Below are 13,732 nucleotides of genomic sequence, written 5' to 3' on the forward strand. Positions count from 1 at the left end.
CCTATACAGCATCCACTTCATGAGGTCAAGGCCATGTTCACCAACTCCAGGGCAGCTATTGTAACAGGAATGTCAAAATTCATCAAGTTGTTATATGGAAAGCATATAGAACACATGGTTTTGGTTATTTCACAAACACTGAGAGTTGCGGCATGCATGTTTTGGGAGTCTCAGATCAGTCCACATATCTGTCCTAAAGTCAGTTAGGATTGGGATGTTCTTTAGTGATAACAGAGGGCTGGGACTATATGAATACACAGCCTGTGACAGTGACACATAAAAACACACACTTACTCCAGTGCCAACACAGTGCATCAACTCTTCTGGCATTTTTTTTTATCTAGAATTGAGTTAAATAATTTTGGGTCCAGAACCCCATTCTAACTCATCTCAGTGGGTTTCTTGGTCAGAAATGGAACATCTCCCCACACACTGTATACAAATGGATGTCATAACAAAAAACAGACAAACAAAACAAAAAAGCCAGGGGAGAATAAAATGTATCATGGGCTCTGTGTATGGACTCCGGCCCCTTCCACTATCCAATAATTGCTTATTGTGTATCAAAGGATGAGTGTATGAACATAATTACATCTTATGTCTGCTACTAAATCAATTTGCCTATGACAGCGTACACTATCAAGTTTAAATTCCTATATGCAAAGATAAATACAGACTGTGTGCATGTGTGTGCATGCATGCACGTGTGCACATGCACACATGTGGGTTGGCGGGTATTGAAATGGATTGAGAGATATCTAAAACCAGTGCCAATCTTTTGGTCTTTAGGATGTTCTGAAAGCAATAGAGCTCTCGTTTAACCATACAATTTACTTTAGTGTTTACCCACTCGAAGATGGAGTGCTTCTACACCGCTTTAGGTTTCCATTACTTAGAAAGCCAAAAAATATGTTCACTCACTTTTCTTCTAGTCACTGTCCTTTTCCTATCAAGTACAATGGTCATATTTGCTAACCAGCTATATCCATTCAGTTTAGCAATATGGACTAAGTCCATAGATCTTTGTCTATCTGAAGCAAAGAGCTTTGGGCAATTGAACCGGCACCATGTTCTGATTTATTCTGTGCCCTCCTGGTTCTTTCAGCTGACCCCCAGATACACACTCCAGGAGATGAGGAAAAGTCATCTAAGGTAAGATGACCTTGCCATTTTTTAAGACAGAAAGGCTATGTTCATAATTCTGTTATTTCTAATTGATACCACATTTGGATACTAAAAAGAACATCCACACTATAGCGATTAGGGTGTTTACTTAGGAAGAGGCAGGGATGAAATTGCACTGAGTCATCCCGGACTCACAAAATATCTGTTTCAGATGTGTTTTAGGAGGTTGTTTCCTCTTGAGTAAGTGTTCCTCTATATATTTAACATTGTACAATGTTCAATCAAAAATAACGCATTATTCATGAAGAATATGTATTTTGCGTCCCCTGGGGAGTCTGTGTCTTGGTGTGGACCCAGGGTCCCCTTAGCTCTTTCCCACCAACCCCCTCAGTTTCCTTTCTAGCCTGTCACCACTCCTCTGTGTCAGCTGCCTGCTTGCAGAAACACTTTATACCCAGGAGCCCCAGTGGGCACGCCGGGCTGAGCCTGGGGATTTTCACTATCTTGCCTGTCGTCTGCTCTGAATCTTGCTGCAGCCTGCCAACAGAAGCCCCCCCAAGCCCCCCCCCCACCTCCCTGGGCACTCTGCCTCTTAGTCCGGAACTAGGTTCCCTCTAGCTCTTTCCTACTGGCCCTCTGCATTTCCTCCTACTCTGTCTCCCCCTCTCTGTGTCACCTGATGACCCGCAGAAACATGCTCTACTAGGACCATACCGTCACCACACCTGTCTGGCACCCAGAGTGGATATCAACTCCCAAAGCACTGAGTACCCTACCCAACAAAGACAGGGCTGGAGATTTGCCATAGCCTGGGCCTAAGAGTCGTTTCTTTTTTCTAAATTGTAGGTGGTGCCAAGGAAGACAACAACTTGTAAGTATTATGGGATGGGTTTCCTAAGCTATATCTGGGATAAGAATTATATAATTCATGTTTCTCAGATGCACCACTGTGATCTCAGGCACCTGATAGCAATGATGATTGGGACTTTATTGAAAAACAACAACAACAAAAACAACAACAGAATGGGATTTCAAATAACAGATTATGACTTTTTGTGTACTGTGCAAACACTGAGTTGTAATCATCTTAGTTGGTTGTGAGATTTTGTGCACCAGGCTGTGTCTATGTTTATTTCTCCTAAACAGATGAGCCAAACACTCACCCTATCTCCAATGTTCATTTCCCCAATGAAATACCAAAGTGCATACTTCCCCTACATTACTTAGGTCAGACGTCAACACAGTCCTTTTTGGGGTTTTATATCTTTGTGTACACTCCTCCATACAATAATCAACCAAGGGAAAGAGGTAAGTGCCCCAGCTGTCTAGCCATTCAGGATAGACACACATTATATATGCAAATGTGATTCAGTACAGATGCTAAGAGCTAAAACTTCCACAAGTCACTGCATCAGAACATCATTAGTCACCGTAGAAGGGTTCCAGGGTCCTAGGTGTAGCTGGAGTAAGTCAATCCTCCAGAGATCTCAAATACTATCATGACCCCTGCAGTGGTCATAAACCCAATGCAGTGTCTAAGTACCATGGTGCAGAGATTTTCAAGTGTGAACGAGAGAAAAAGGCCACATGTGCTAGGATGTGGTAGTGCCTGCCTTGCATGTAGGAGGCCCCATCTTTGATCTTAAGTACTATGTAAACAGCGGTACTGGCACACAGGCCTGTGACCCTAGCACTCCAAAAGCAGAAATGGGGGTTAGGAGTTCAAGATTATTGGTAACGTCTGGTTCTTCCTGACAAGCCTGAGCTGTTACGGAGCCTCTGTCTGACAACATAGGGAGGCAGGCACAGAAGGTAAAAGGAGAAACAGGAAAAAAGTTAACCTGCTTTTAGTCAGACCATCAATCTGATGATGGGGGAGGGTGCACAGGGAGAGGGACAAAGTATGCATGTTTGTCATAGTTGGTCTCCCTCTGCAGTGCAGGTTCTAGTAGGAAGTTGTGAAGTGCTTTATGAGTGTAGAGGCTGCCCATCAGGGCTTGCCCCCCTGCTCACTAACCCTGCTGTTAGATCAGCACTGGGGTACCAGCTCGTTAAACTGACGCCTTACCCACACCGGCCATCCAGCGCATATTTTAAGTGTATCCTCTCTCACCCGTTATCTCCTGGCAGTCCCATCCTGAATCAAGTGAGTGTGCTTGGAAGCAAATGATGAGATCAAATATTTAAAGACAGAACAGTTAGCTCATTTTGCTCGTTTAGAACACCGTTCAGCTAGCCTAACTCTTTTTGCTGTGAATTCAATCCATTTTTAGCTATGAGAACATTACATTTTAAGAAAAGATGGCCACACCGCAGACCTGTAGTTTTAGTGAAACATCAAAATGAAGACAACTGCAACATTTCTGAAAGTATTGTGGAAATTTAAAAGTTACTTTGCTGTTCACTATAGTCATAGATTATACTGTATCTTGTTTGTAAGAGGAATGATGATATTAAGCAATATTTTTAATGTGTGAGTATTAACTTACGGAGCCCAAGAGAACTATGCCATAACATTAAAAAAAAAAAGATATTTTAAAGTGAATTTAAAGAGTATGAACAGATGGCTCAGTGGTTTAGAGCACTGGATGCTCTTGTAGAGAATGTGGGTTCGCTTCTCAGCGCCCACACCTTGGCTCATGATTTTCTTAAGTGAAAAGGCCAATGAGAGCATCGGATACGTGGCCTCTGATTCTAAGCACCAAACTTCCACTATTCAAGGAGATGCATCTTCTGTTTACATCTCTGGATCTCTGACACCGAAGGAAATGCAGGTGATGAGAGAGAGTCTACATTTACACAGCCCGGGGCAGGGCGTGCTGCAGAAATGTCAGCTTTCATCACTGTCACAGTGTGGAGAGCACATTGAAAGGTTTTGTGCTGATAGGGAGTGTTAATGCTGACAATTTGGGACATTCGCACTCTGTGAGTACCGGATCACTCCTCACACCTCAAAACCATTTCAAAATGATGAAATCCTCTCTACTGGGGGACTGTGCTATCTATCCTCAGTGGTCCATGGGTGCCAGATCATCATCCGTTCCCAGCTTAGTGTGAGTCAGCTGAAGGGAACCCAGGCAGCTACTTCACACGATGAACACAAATGATGACAGAGTGAAGGAAAACAGTGATGTGTTGAGGTGACTTTAAAAACGTGAGTGTATCAGTATCTGCTACTGTGAAACAAGCTATTATTTATTTTGAGGGATGAATAGATCCATATTATTACATCTTAAACCTGGTGTTACATTTGCTTTCCTCGATCAAATGAACATTATGGAGAGCAAAGCCTTTATGCTAGGGCCAGTGAAATACCTCAGCAGGTAAATGTGCTTGCTTCCCAAAGCTGGTGGTCTGAGTTGTATTCTCAGAATGCACATAATACATAGAAGGAGAGCGGAAAAAAAAACCCTCCAAAGTTGGGGCTGGAGAGATGGCTCAGTGGTTAAGAGCATTTACTACTGTTCTACAGAACCTGGGTTCAATTTCCAGTAACTCCATGGTGTTTCATGACTGTCTATGATTCCTGTTCCAGGTCATCTGATGCTTTCTTCTGGCTTCCGTGGGTACCAGCATGCATGTGGCGCACGTACATTCATGCTGGCAAAACACTCATACACATAAAATAAGCCTAAAATTTCAAAATTGGTCTCTATCTTCCAGACGTGTGCCATAGCTTGTACACTCCACACATACATCATGTATACATATAAAAAATAAATATGGTTCTATAAAACATCCTACATGCCCCAAAGTGAATATAATCTCTGAATATATCCATCTGCAGTGGTTAAAATAGGTTTGAAAGGTTATATACAAAGTAGGGCCAGTTTTCCTGACATCAAAATTGTTTGAATAAGTGATAGAAATCTGTCATTTTAACCTAACATTTATTCCAACCCAAGATAGACTGTGTCATTTTGCTTCAGTGGATTTTTCTATTGTCTAGAAAGGATTTGTCTTCAGTGCAGCAGCCCAGCCATGCTTGTTAATGAACTACTTCCCTTGGGGCTGGTCATACAGACTAAATCTATAGACCATTGTTCATACCAAGTCAGGAACCCTTAGTGCTTACTAATCGGTACTGAGGGCTGAGAGTTAATTGTGTTCTCCTGGTGTTGTCTGAAGGTCAAATAAGGACCTCTCAAGAGGAGGAGGCAAAGCTATCTCTTGTTGAGGTAAAATGGTACTTGCTTTTTCTAAGATCAAAATGTTACTTTCCTGATTCCTTTATGGTTTTAGTGGATATGACATTTGAGTAAAATAAACTAAGCATGTCCAATATAGGTATTACACGCTTTACTGTGAGAGAAGATGCTTATTGAACAGGGCATGTGGTTGCAAGTGTCAGATTCCACAGTGTGTGGTAGAGGACCTTTTCTTCTAATAATTGTGTGATTTTCATTCAAAGGGAACATCATAGATAAAAACTTTGTATTTTCCTATGTCTTGTCCTTTTTCCTATGGAGACATTTCAGTTGTTAAGACAGATGGAATATGGTCCCCAGATGTTGATGCGGTGGAAGGTTCCTATGTCCATCTGAGGGGCACAGAGGTGGTGAAACCTTTAAAGCAAGAAGCTTAAGGGTAATAATTAGATCATGAAATCACCCAGTAAGAGGGATTCATCTCACAAGAGCAGGCTGATAAAGTTTCTCCACCGTGAATCAGCGTAGCTTTGGGGGAACACTTAGTACTGGCCAAAGAGATAGAATTGTTTTGTTATAGGGATTTCTTAGGTTCAACATAAGTCAAACACCAGGTCAAGGCAGATGACAACAATTTATTGTAATCAAGCTGCTACTGATCAATTGTGGCTGAACTTCACCCTCTAGCCAGAATGTTAGAATTTTAAAGCTTGCAACAAACATCTGTGCCAAGTTACAGTTACATTTTTTCCACTAACCAGGGTTTAGGACTAGTGGCTTTCTTTATGTGGTTGATGTATATCAACTGATACATAATGTAAGTTTTACAGTCCAACCAATCAAATCTATTTTGTTCTTTTGTGCTTAGGAACAGTCATTATGTTTTAAGGAACAAAAGTTGAATAGTGGATGTTGTGGTTGGAAATAGCCATGTTTTGGGGAGCAAAAGATGAATATCAGAAGCTGGTCAGGAACAGTTGTTATGTTTTGGGGAAGAAAAAATGAATAATGGAAGCTTGTCAGCTTGGGAAGTCCCCAGGTCCCCTAAGGCATGGGAACTTGAATTAGTTTCATCCTGTGATTAAAATGTAGTCTGAAAATAAAATAGCAGTACTTAGGACAGGTTTCTTTTGCTTGTTCCCACATTTTGATGCGGGTTGAATCAGAGAGAGGATTTTTTAAAAAACCTTATTTTCTTCCCATGGTATGTGGCCTTGGGTGTTTGGTGACAGTCACACAACAGGCTAACATAGAATCTCAACTCGAGCACTCTCCTACTCTGTCACCATTGTCATAAATTCTCAGGGAACCAGAGACATGTGGAAACCGAAGCTAGCTTGCTTTTCATCTAGTGGTCCTCAACCTTCCTGATGCTGTGACCCTTTAATACTCTCGTTTTGTGGTGGCCCTCAACAGCAAAATTATTTTTGTTGCTACTTCATACCTGTAATTTTGCTATTGTTGTGATAATGTAATATAATGTAAATAACTGATATGCAGGATATCTGATATATGACCCCATGTGAAAGGTCACTTGACAACCCTCCCCCAAGGTGTCATGAACAATAGGTTGAGGACCAGCGTCTACGTCTAAACATGTCTTCTCTAAATTGCAGGTCCAGCCAAGTAAAGGAAAATCGCGTATGTATTCTGGAATGACTCTTAGAAAACAGTTTATATAAGAATTGTGTAAATGCTCTTTGGGTTTTGCACAGTGCACTACTATTTTATGAGCAACTCGCTGGCAATGATTGCCAATTTCATTGGAAACAACTGGCAGCCCAAGTAACAAATGCATGGCCTTGTGTCTATAGTCTTTGCATTCACCTGAGTTGGCTTAGAATTTTGTACATCAAAAAATGTTTACATGTACCTTTCCCCTAGTAGATATGCCGGTGACCTAACCCAACTTCACATGTCAATGTTGTCAATGAAAACAATCCAAGTTCACACTTTACCTACATTCATTAGTTCAAGCATCATCACAGTCATGTATGGTAGATTCATTTCTTTGTATTACCTACCCCAGAGGAACCCACCAGAACACAGTGGTGAGTCACCAAGCTGGCCATCTATAGGGGCAGGACAAAATATGTTCTCACACATGTGGAATAAAAGTGATACTTCTAAGGTATAACCCCAACTGTCGCTCCAAGACATGACTAGCCACTATAGAGGAGCTGTAGCTTTCCAGAATATACTCACTAGTCCAACCTAGAGGGAACACAAACGTGACCATGACGGCTGCCATGGCCAATGGTAGCATGTATGACTCCAGATGCAGACCTTCACAACTGAGAGACACAGAATGCCCCAGATATACTGGAGGTTTTATGAAAAGAGGCCCAGTATTTGATCCCCAGCATTATATAAACTGGAATGTTGTCATATAGAATTGTAACCCTAGCCCTCCAGAAGGTCATGCAGGTAGACCGGGAATTCAAAGCCTTCCTCAGTTTTGGGAACTTCCCGGCAAGAGATCCTCTCTGAAAACCACTATCACCACCACCACCACCAGCAGCAGCAGCACCACCACCACAACAACAGAAAAAGCACACCTTACAGACTTGAAGATTTTCTTAGCACTCAAGAGTGTGTTCTACCCATGGAGTGTACTTGATTTCAGTTGTCAACATCCAGGTAAAGTGCCTCACAACCATCCATAACTGCAGTTGGGACATCTGCACAAACCTGCACTTACCAAGAAACAGACCCACATGCATACACATGATTTAAAAAAAAAAAGTCAGGGGGAAAGCAGCCAAAGCCTTCTTCTTTCTTGGATTCCCCAGCCCCTCTCTGGGTTCTGGAATTTATTCCCTCTCAGAGTCCCCAGAATTAAGCTATCTGCAGCTGGCAAAGATCAGGTCCCTCTTATTGCCCTCATGAGGAAACTATTCTACTGCTGTGGACAATCTAAAGCAGCCCCATATCCCACACCTTGGATTAAAGCAAAAACATTTACATAACTGTTTATGTTTATAAAGAAACCCAAACTCCCACTACAAATGCAGACATCATTTTCAAACTTTTATGACTGTCCAACCTGAATCTGTATAAAATTAAAACTGATGCTTTGAGCCAGGCGTGGTGGCACACGCCTTTAATCCCAGCACTCGGGAGGCAGAGGCGGGCGGATCGCTGTGAGTTCGAGGCCAGCCTGGTCTACAAAGTGAGTCCAGGACAGCCAAGGCTACACAGAGAGACCCTGTCTCAAAAAACAAAACAAAACAAAACAAAAACAACAACAACAACAACAACAAAAAACTGATGCTTTGGAAATAAGCAGGGATATATCCTCCAAGAAAGATGCCCCGAGAAGTTGAATCGGGAGCTTTTGAGAGTCTATGAAGCGTGCTCTCTGTGACATCTAGGGCAGCACATTCTGACAACAGGTAACCTTCCTGAGAATAGGGCAGCACATTCTGACAACAGGTAACCTTCCTGAGAACTCACACCGTGTGGTGGTTTGAATAAGAATGACCTGATAGGCTTATGTATTTGAATGTTAGTCATCAGGGAGTACCATTTCTTAGGAGAGATTAGGAGGGATGACCTTGTTGGAGTAAGAGTGTCACTGCGGGTGGGATTCAAAGTTTTAAGGCCCACTCCAGGCCAGGTGCCATTCTCTCTTCCTGATGCCTGTGGATCAAGATATAGAGCTCTCATCTTCTCTAGCACCATGTCTGTCTGCATACCACTGTGCTCTATGCACCATGATGATAATGGCCTAACCCTCTGAAGCTGTAAGCAAGCCCCAGTTAAGTGCTTTTATGAGAGTTTTGCCATGACCATGGTGCCTACTCATTGCAGTGGAACACTAGGGCAGAAGCTGGTGCCAGGAGGGGGGAATTGCTGCGACAGGCCTGACCATGCTTCTTATTGGCAGAATGTGGACTTTGTGACTTTGGATTTGTAAAGCAATTAGTAAAACAAGGATTGATGGGCCGTGCTAGTAAAAGCGTGGAAGAAAGTAGTGCTGAATGCAACATAAATTATGATGGCCCAGCTCAGGATGTTTCAGAGGAGAATAATATTAATAAGTGGTTTGGAGAACAGTTTGCTTATATTTTGGCAAAGAATGTGGCTGCTCCTTTCCCCTAGTCCTAAAAATCAGCATCAGGTGAAGTTGAAGAGTTTTGGATCAATGGTGTTGTGAGAGGAGATTTTAAGACAGCCTAGTTGGCATATAGTTATTAGTGGTAATTTTTTTAAAGATTTATTTATTTGTTTTATGTATATGAATGCTCTGCTTTTGTATACAGCAGAAGAGGGAATCAGATTCCATTACAGATGGTTGTGAGCCACCATGTGGTTGCTGGGAATTGAACTCAGGACCCCTGGAAGAGTAGCCAGTGCTCTTAACCGCTGAGCCATCTCTCCAGCCCCTTAGTGGTCATTCTTATGCAGATCTTTAATGAAAAGGATCAAACTTATCAAGGAAAAATGCTAAATGTACAGTTTGAGGGGAAAAGGAGCAGCAGGAAGTGTAATGGAGCTAACTCCAGTATACAGGGTAAGTTTAAAGAAAAGCCTGATGATAAATGGAATAAAGGGATGGAGACCTCAGGGGAAGACCAGACCCAGCTAAGCTTCCAGCTTGTAAAAAGGAATTATTTCAAATCTTAAGCACTGGAGCAAACCATAGAAACAGAAAGCTAATGCAGGTGTAAGTGAACGAGGGGCCAAGTCCCAGGTCCAGCAAGAAGGAGAACTTGGACAACTTGGCCATGTGTTTCTGTCTTTAGAGTCCAGGGTACAAGAAAGAGATGGCAGAATCTCCCCTGAGGCTAAGGAAAGCTGCGAGTTCAGTCATGTGTCAGGGGTGTCCCTACAAAGGCAGAGAGGTCATTGCATGAACCTGTGAAGACGAAGCCTGGATCGTAGTGGAGACCCCCAAGATGTTGGAGATGCCAGAGTCACCAGATACGCGCCAAGGATATGAAAATAGCCCAAGAGAAAGATGTATGTTGCGGTCAGTCAACAAAGCTGAGAGAAGTTGGAGAGCTGATGAGCACTTTGGCGTTAGACATTGAGATGCAGGATTTGGAGTTTGCCCTGCTGGTTTTCTTTTTATTTTTGGTCCATTATTTCCTCACTGTTCCCCTCCCTCTCTCTTTTGGTCTTTAGTATATATTCTGTGCCATTGTATGTTATAAGTATGTGGTATGATCTTATGATTTTGAAGTGGTGGGGGGTGGTCACAGTTTAGAGACTGCCATAAGTCTCAAAAGAGAGTTTGAACTTTGCACTTCCAAAGTGTCGAGGCTGTGATAGACTATGTGGATTTTGAAGATGGACTAAACACGTGTTTTTCATTATGATGTGACTATAAGCCTATGGGGGCCAGGGAGTGGAATACCATGATTTGAATAAGAATGCCTCCGTAAGCCCATGTGTTTGAAGGGCTGGTCATCAGGAGTGACACTCCTTGGGAAGGGTCAAGGAGGATGGCTTTGTTGGAGTCGGTTCGGTCTTGTTGGAGTTAGTGTGTCACTTTGCATAGACTTTGAGGTCTCAAGGGTCCAAGCCAGACCCAATGGCTTTCTCTCTTCTGGTTGTCTCTGGACCCAGATCTCAACCTTCCAGCACCATGTCTGCTGAGTGCTGCCATGTTCCATGCCATGATGAAAATGGATTAAACCTCTGGAACTGTAAGCAAGTCCCAATTAAATGCTTTCTTTTCAGTGCATCTCTTCATAGCATCCCTTCCCAGCAATAGAATACTAAGGCACAGTGTACGCCTTATTTTCATTAAGTTGCTCAGGGACAGCATAAATGTGTCCTTCCTTACTTATGATGCATGTTACTTGCAGTGTGCGACTGAAAACTGATAAAGCAGTAAATGGAAGCAAGCTCATTTTGTCTAGGTAAAAGCGCCAACATGGGATTAGATATAGGTCCCTTGTTTCTAAAATGTTGACCTGTACTCACCATTCAGCTGTGGAATCAGTTGTCTTCTGTGTAAATTTCTGAATCTCTGACTCCTATAGAAGCCAACACGATGAGAGTCCTCAGTCACATAGCCCATGGCAGGGACTGCCACAGCAACGTCATGCTACGTTGCTACAGAACTGATTCCTAAGAGTTGCCATCTGATCTTCACATGGCCACTCCCACACATGTACACAAGATAAAGAAATGAAATATGAAAATTGTTAATAGTGTCTTTTACTTGTCAATAAGGTATTATTTTATAGCAAAGTATGAATAGATCATTAATTACATCTTTTAAAATATGTTTTCCTAGAGTAATGGTATTATCAGCATTAAATTCCTATTGTAGGATCAGGGATATGGCTGAGTGGGTAAATGAGCTTGCCTCACAGTCTGGCAACTGAGTTTATTTTCTAAAACCAACAGAAAGTGGGCCGGGCGGTGGTGGCGCACGCCTTTAATCCCAGCACTTGGGAGGCAGAGGCAGGCGGATCTCTGTGAGTTCGAAGCCAGCCTGGTCTACAAAGTGAGTCTAGGACAGTCAAGGCTACACAGAGAGACCCTGTCTCGAAAAATCAAAACAACAACAACAACAACAACAGAAAGTTAGAGGGAGCGATCAACCTATACAAAACCATGTCCTGATTTTCAGAAAGCTTCCATGACAGATGGACCTGTCCACCTTATGCACACTCATACACAATAATAGTAATAATTTAAAAATTAAAATTGTGATGACCATAGTATTTTCACACGACAGTCTGTGTCTGTGCTGGGTAAAATAGGTTTGAAAACAGTGCCGTTTCCCTGATTGAGCCCGTAGACCACAGCCCACAACAAACCAGGCGCTCTTGTTCTGTTTGCTGAGTGTTGTCATGAACTGAGTCATGTTTGTCCCCTAGCTTTGCCTGAGGAGGGACAGAATATTCAGGAAGAGGAGGATGGACACCCATCGCCGACTAATGTAAGATGGCCTTGTCCCTTTCTAAGGAGGATACTTTCATTATTTTTGTCTTAGGGAATCTCACATTTAGACAATAAAACTGACCATGTAGACCATGGGTAATAGAGTGTTAGCTTAGGAAGTTGGTGAGGTGGAATCGTAGCACATCATCCTAGACTGAAGAGGTATTGAAAATGCCAGTGTTTGTTATGAGTTTTTTTTCCTTATGACCAACCTTCTAGGTTAGATTACATTTGTGTGGTTTCCGTTCAAAAATTGACAGCAACATCAAAATCTTGTAAATTTTCTGCAAAGGTCTTCTCCTCTGTCATCTGAAGAATTCTAAGTTTAACACTGAGAATACTGTTTGAAAGAGCCCCCAAACGTTGATGTGTTGAGAAGTCCTTTTGGTGGTTGGAGAGACACTGTGGAAGTGATAACTGTAAAAACAAACACACCTTAGGGTAGATCATTTGGCACAGGAATGTGGCTAAGAAGGGATCTGACTCATGGAGCAGGGATTTTAGTCCTTGCCTGTCCACTGAGGACAAACACAGTGGCAAGGGTGACGGTGGCAGTGTTGCTCTTTCTGGAGGCTGAATTAATGAGTGGGCAGTTATTGAGGAAGAGGTGGCAGCAGCGGTGATGTTGACAGCCATGGAAGAGGAGGCAGAGACATGGCCAACACAGAGGTGCACACAGTCCCTGGGGAGTTCAAGGAGAAAGAAGCATTCGATTTTGCATTAAAAAAATTTTTTTTTTGACACAGAGTTTCTCTGTGTAGCTTTGGCTGGCATTGAACTCACAGATCAATGTGCCTCTGCCTCCTGAGTGCTGGGATTAAAGTGGTGTGGTACCACTGTCTGGCAACTACATAATATTTTTAAATTTAAATTTATTTACTTTAAATCCTAATCTCAGTTTCCCCTCTTTCCTCTCCTCCCAGCCCCACCCTACCCCCTCCTCTAGCTCCCCTTTCTTTTCAGAGAGGTGGGGGCTCCTATGTATATCAATATGCCCCCCCCCTTGCCATATCAAGTTGCAGGAGGACTAGGTGCATCTTCTTTTGGGTCTAGACAGGGCAGCCCAGCTAGGGGAAGGGAATCCAAAGGCAGGCAGCAGAGTCAGAGACAGCCCCTGCTTCTGCTGTTAGGAGTCCCACAGGAAAAGCAAGCTGCACAACTGTCACTTGTATCTAGGAGCCCTAGGTTCATCCCATAATGCTCTCTGGTTGGTGGTTCAGTCTTTGTGAGTCCCTATGGGCCCAGGTGAGTTGATTCTGTAGGTTTTCTTGTGGTGTCCTTGACCTCTATGGCTGGCTCTTCAGTCCTTCCTCTGCCTCTTCTGAAAGATTTCCCGAGGTCCACCTATTGTTTGGCTGTGGGTCACTGCATCCATTTCCATCAGCTGCTTGGTGAAGCGTCTCTGATGACATGTTAGGCTCCTGTCTGCAAGGAAAGCACACTATCATTAACAGAGTCATGGGTGGGCTCTCTCAGGGCATGGGTCTCAAGTTGTGCCAGTCATTGGTTGGCCACTCCCTAAATGTCCACTCCATTTTTATTCATGCACACGACGC

At 42.9% G+C, this 13,732-nt stretch overlaps 1 protein-coding gene across 10 annotated transcripts in view; it reads left to right on the forward strand.

Moving 5' to 3' along the window:
• Positions 1–13,732, forward strand: part of LOC311597834 (uncharacterized protein) — a 60,933-nt gene that overhangs the window by 7,351 nt on the left and 39,850 nt on the right. For 5 of the 10 annotated variants that reach the window (XM_084782308.1, XM_084782306.1, XM_084782307.1 and 2 more), the window contains exons 2-6: positions 1,106–1,152; positions 1,972–1,996; positions 5,254–5,303; positions 6,890–6,914; positions 12,113–12,174. In XM_084782308.1, the coding sequence (XP_084638434.1) occupies positions 1,106–1,152; positions 1,972–1,996; positions 5,254–5,303; positions 6,890–6,914; positions 12,113–12,174 (209 nt within the window). The remainder of the gene's footprint in view (positions 1–1,105; positions 1,153–1,971; positions 1,997–5,253; positions 5,304–6,889; positions 6,915–12,112; positions 12,175–13,732) is intronic. The other 5 variants (XM_084782311.1, XM_084782310.1, XM_084782312.1 and 2 more) reach the window with 3 other exon arrangements.

Source organism: Acomys minous (genome assembly GCF_964271855.1).
Source record: "Acomys minous genome assembly, chromosome: 5".
Classification (NCBI taxonomy): domain Eukaryota; kingdom Metazoa; phylum Chordata; class Mammalia; order Rodentia; family Muridae; genus Acomys; species Acomys minous.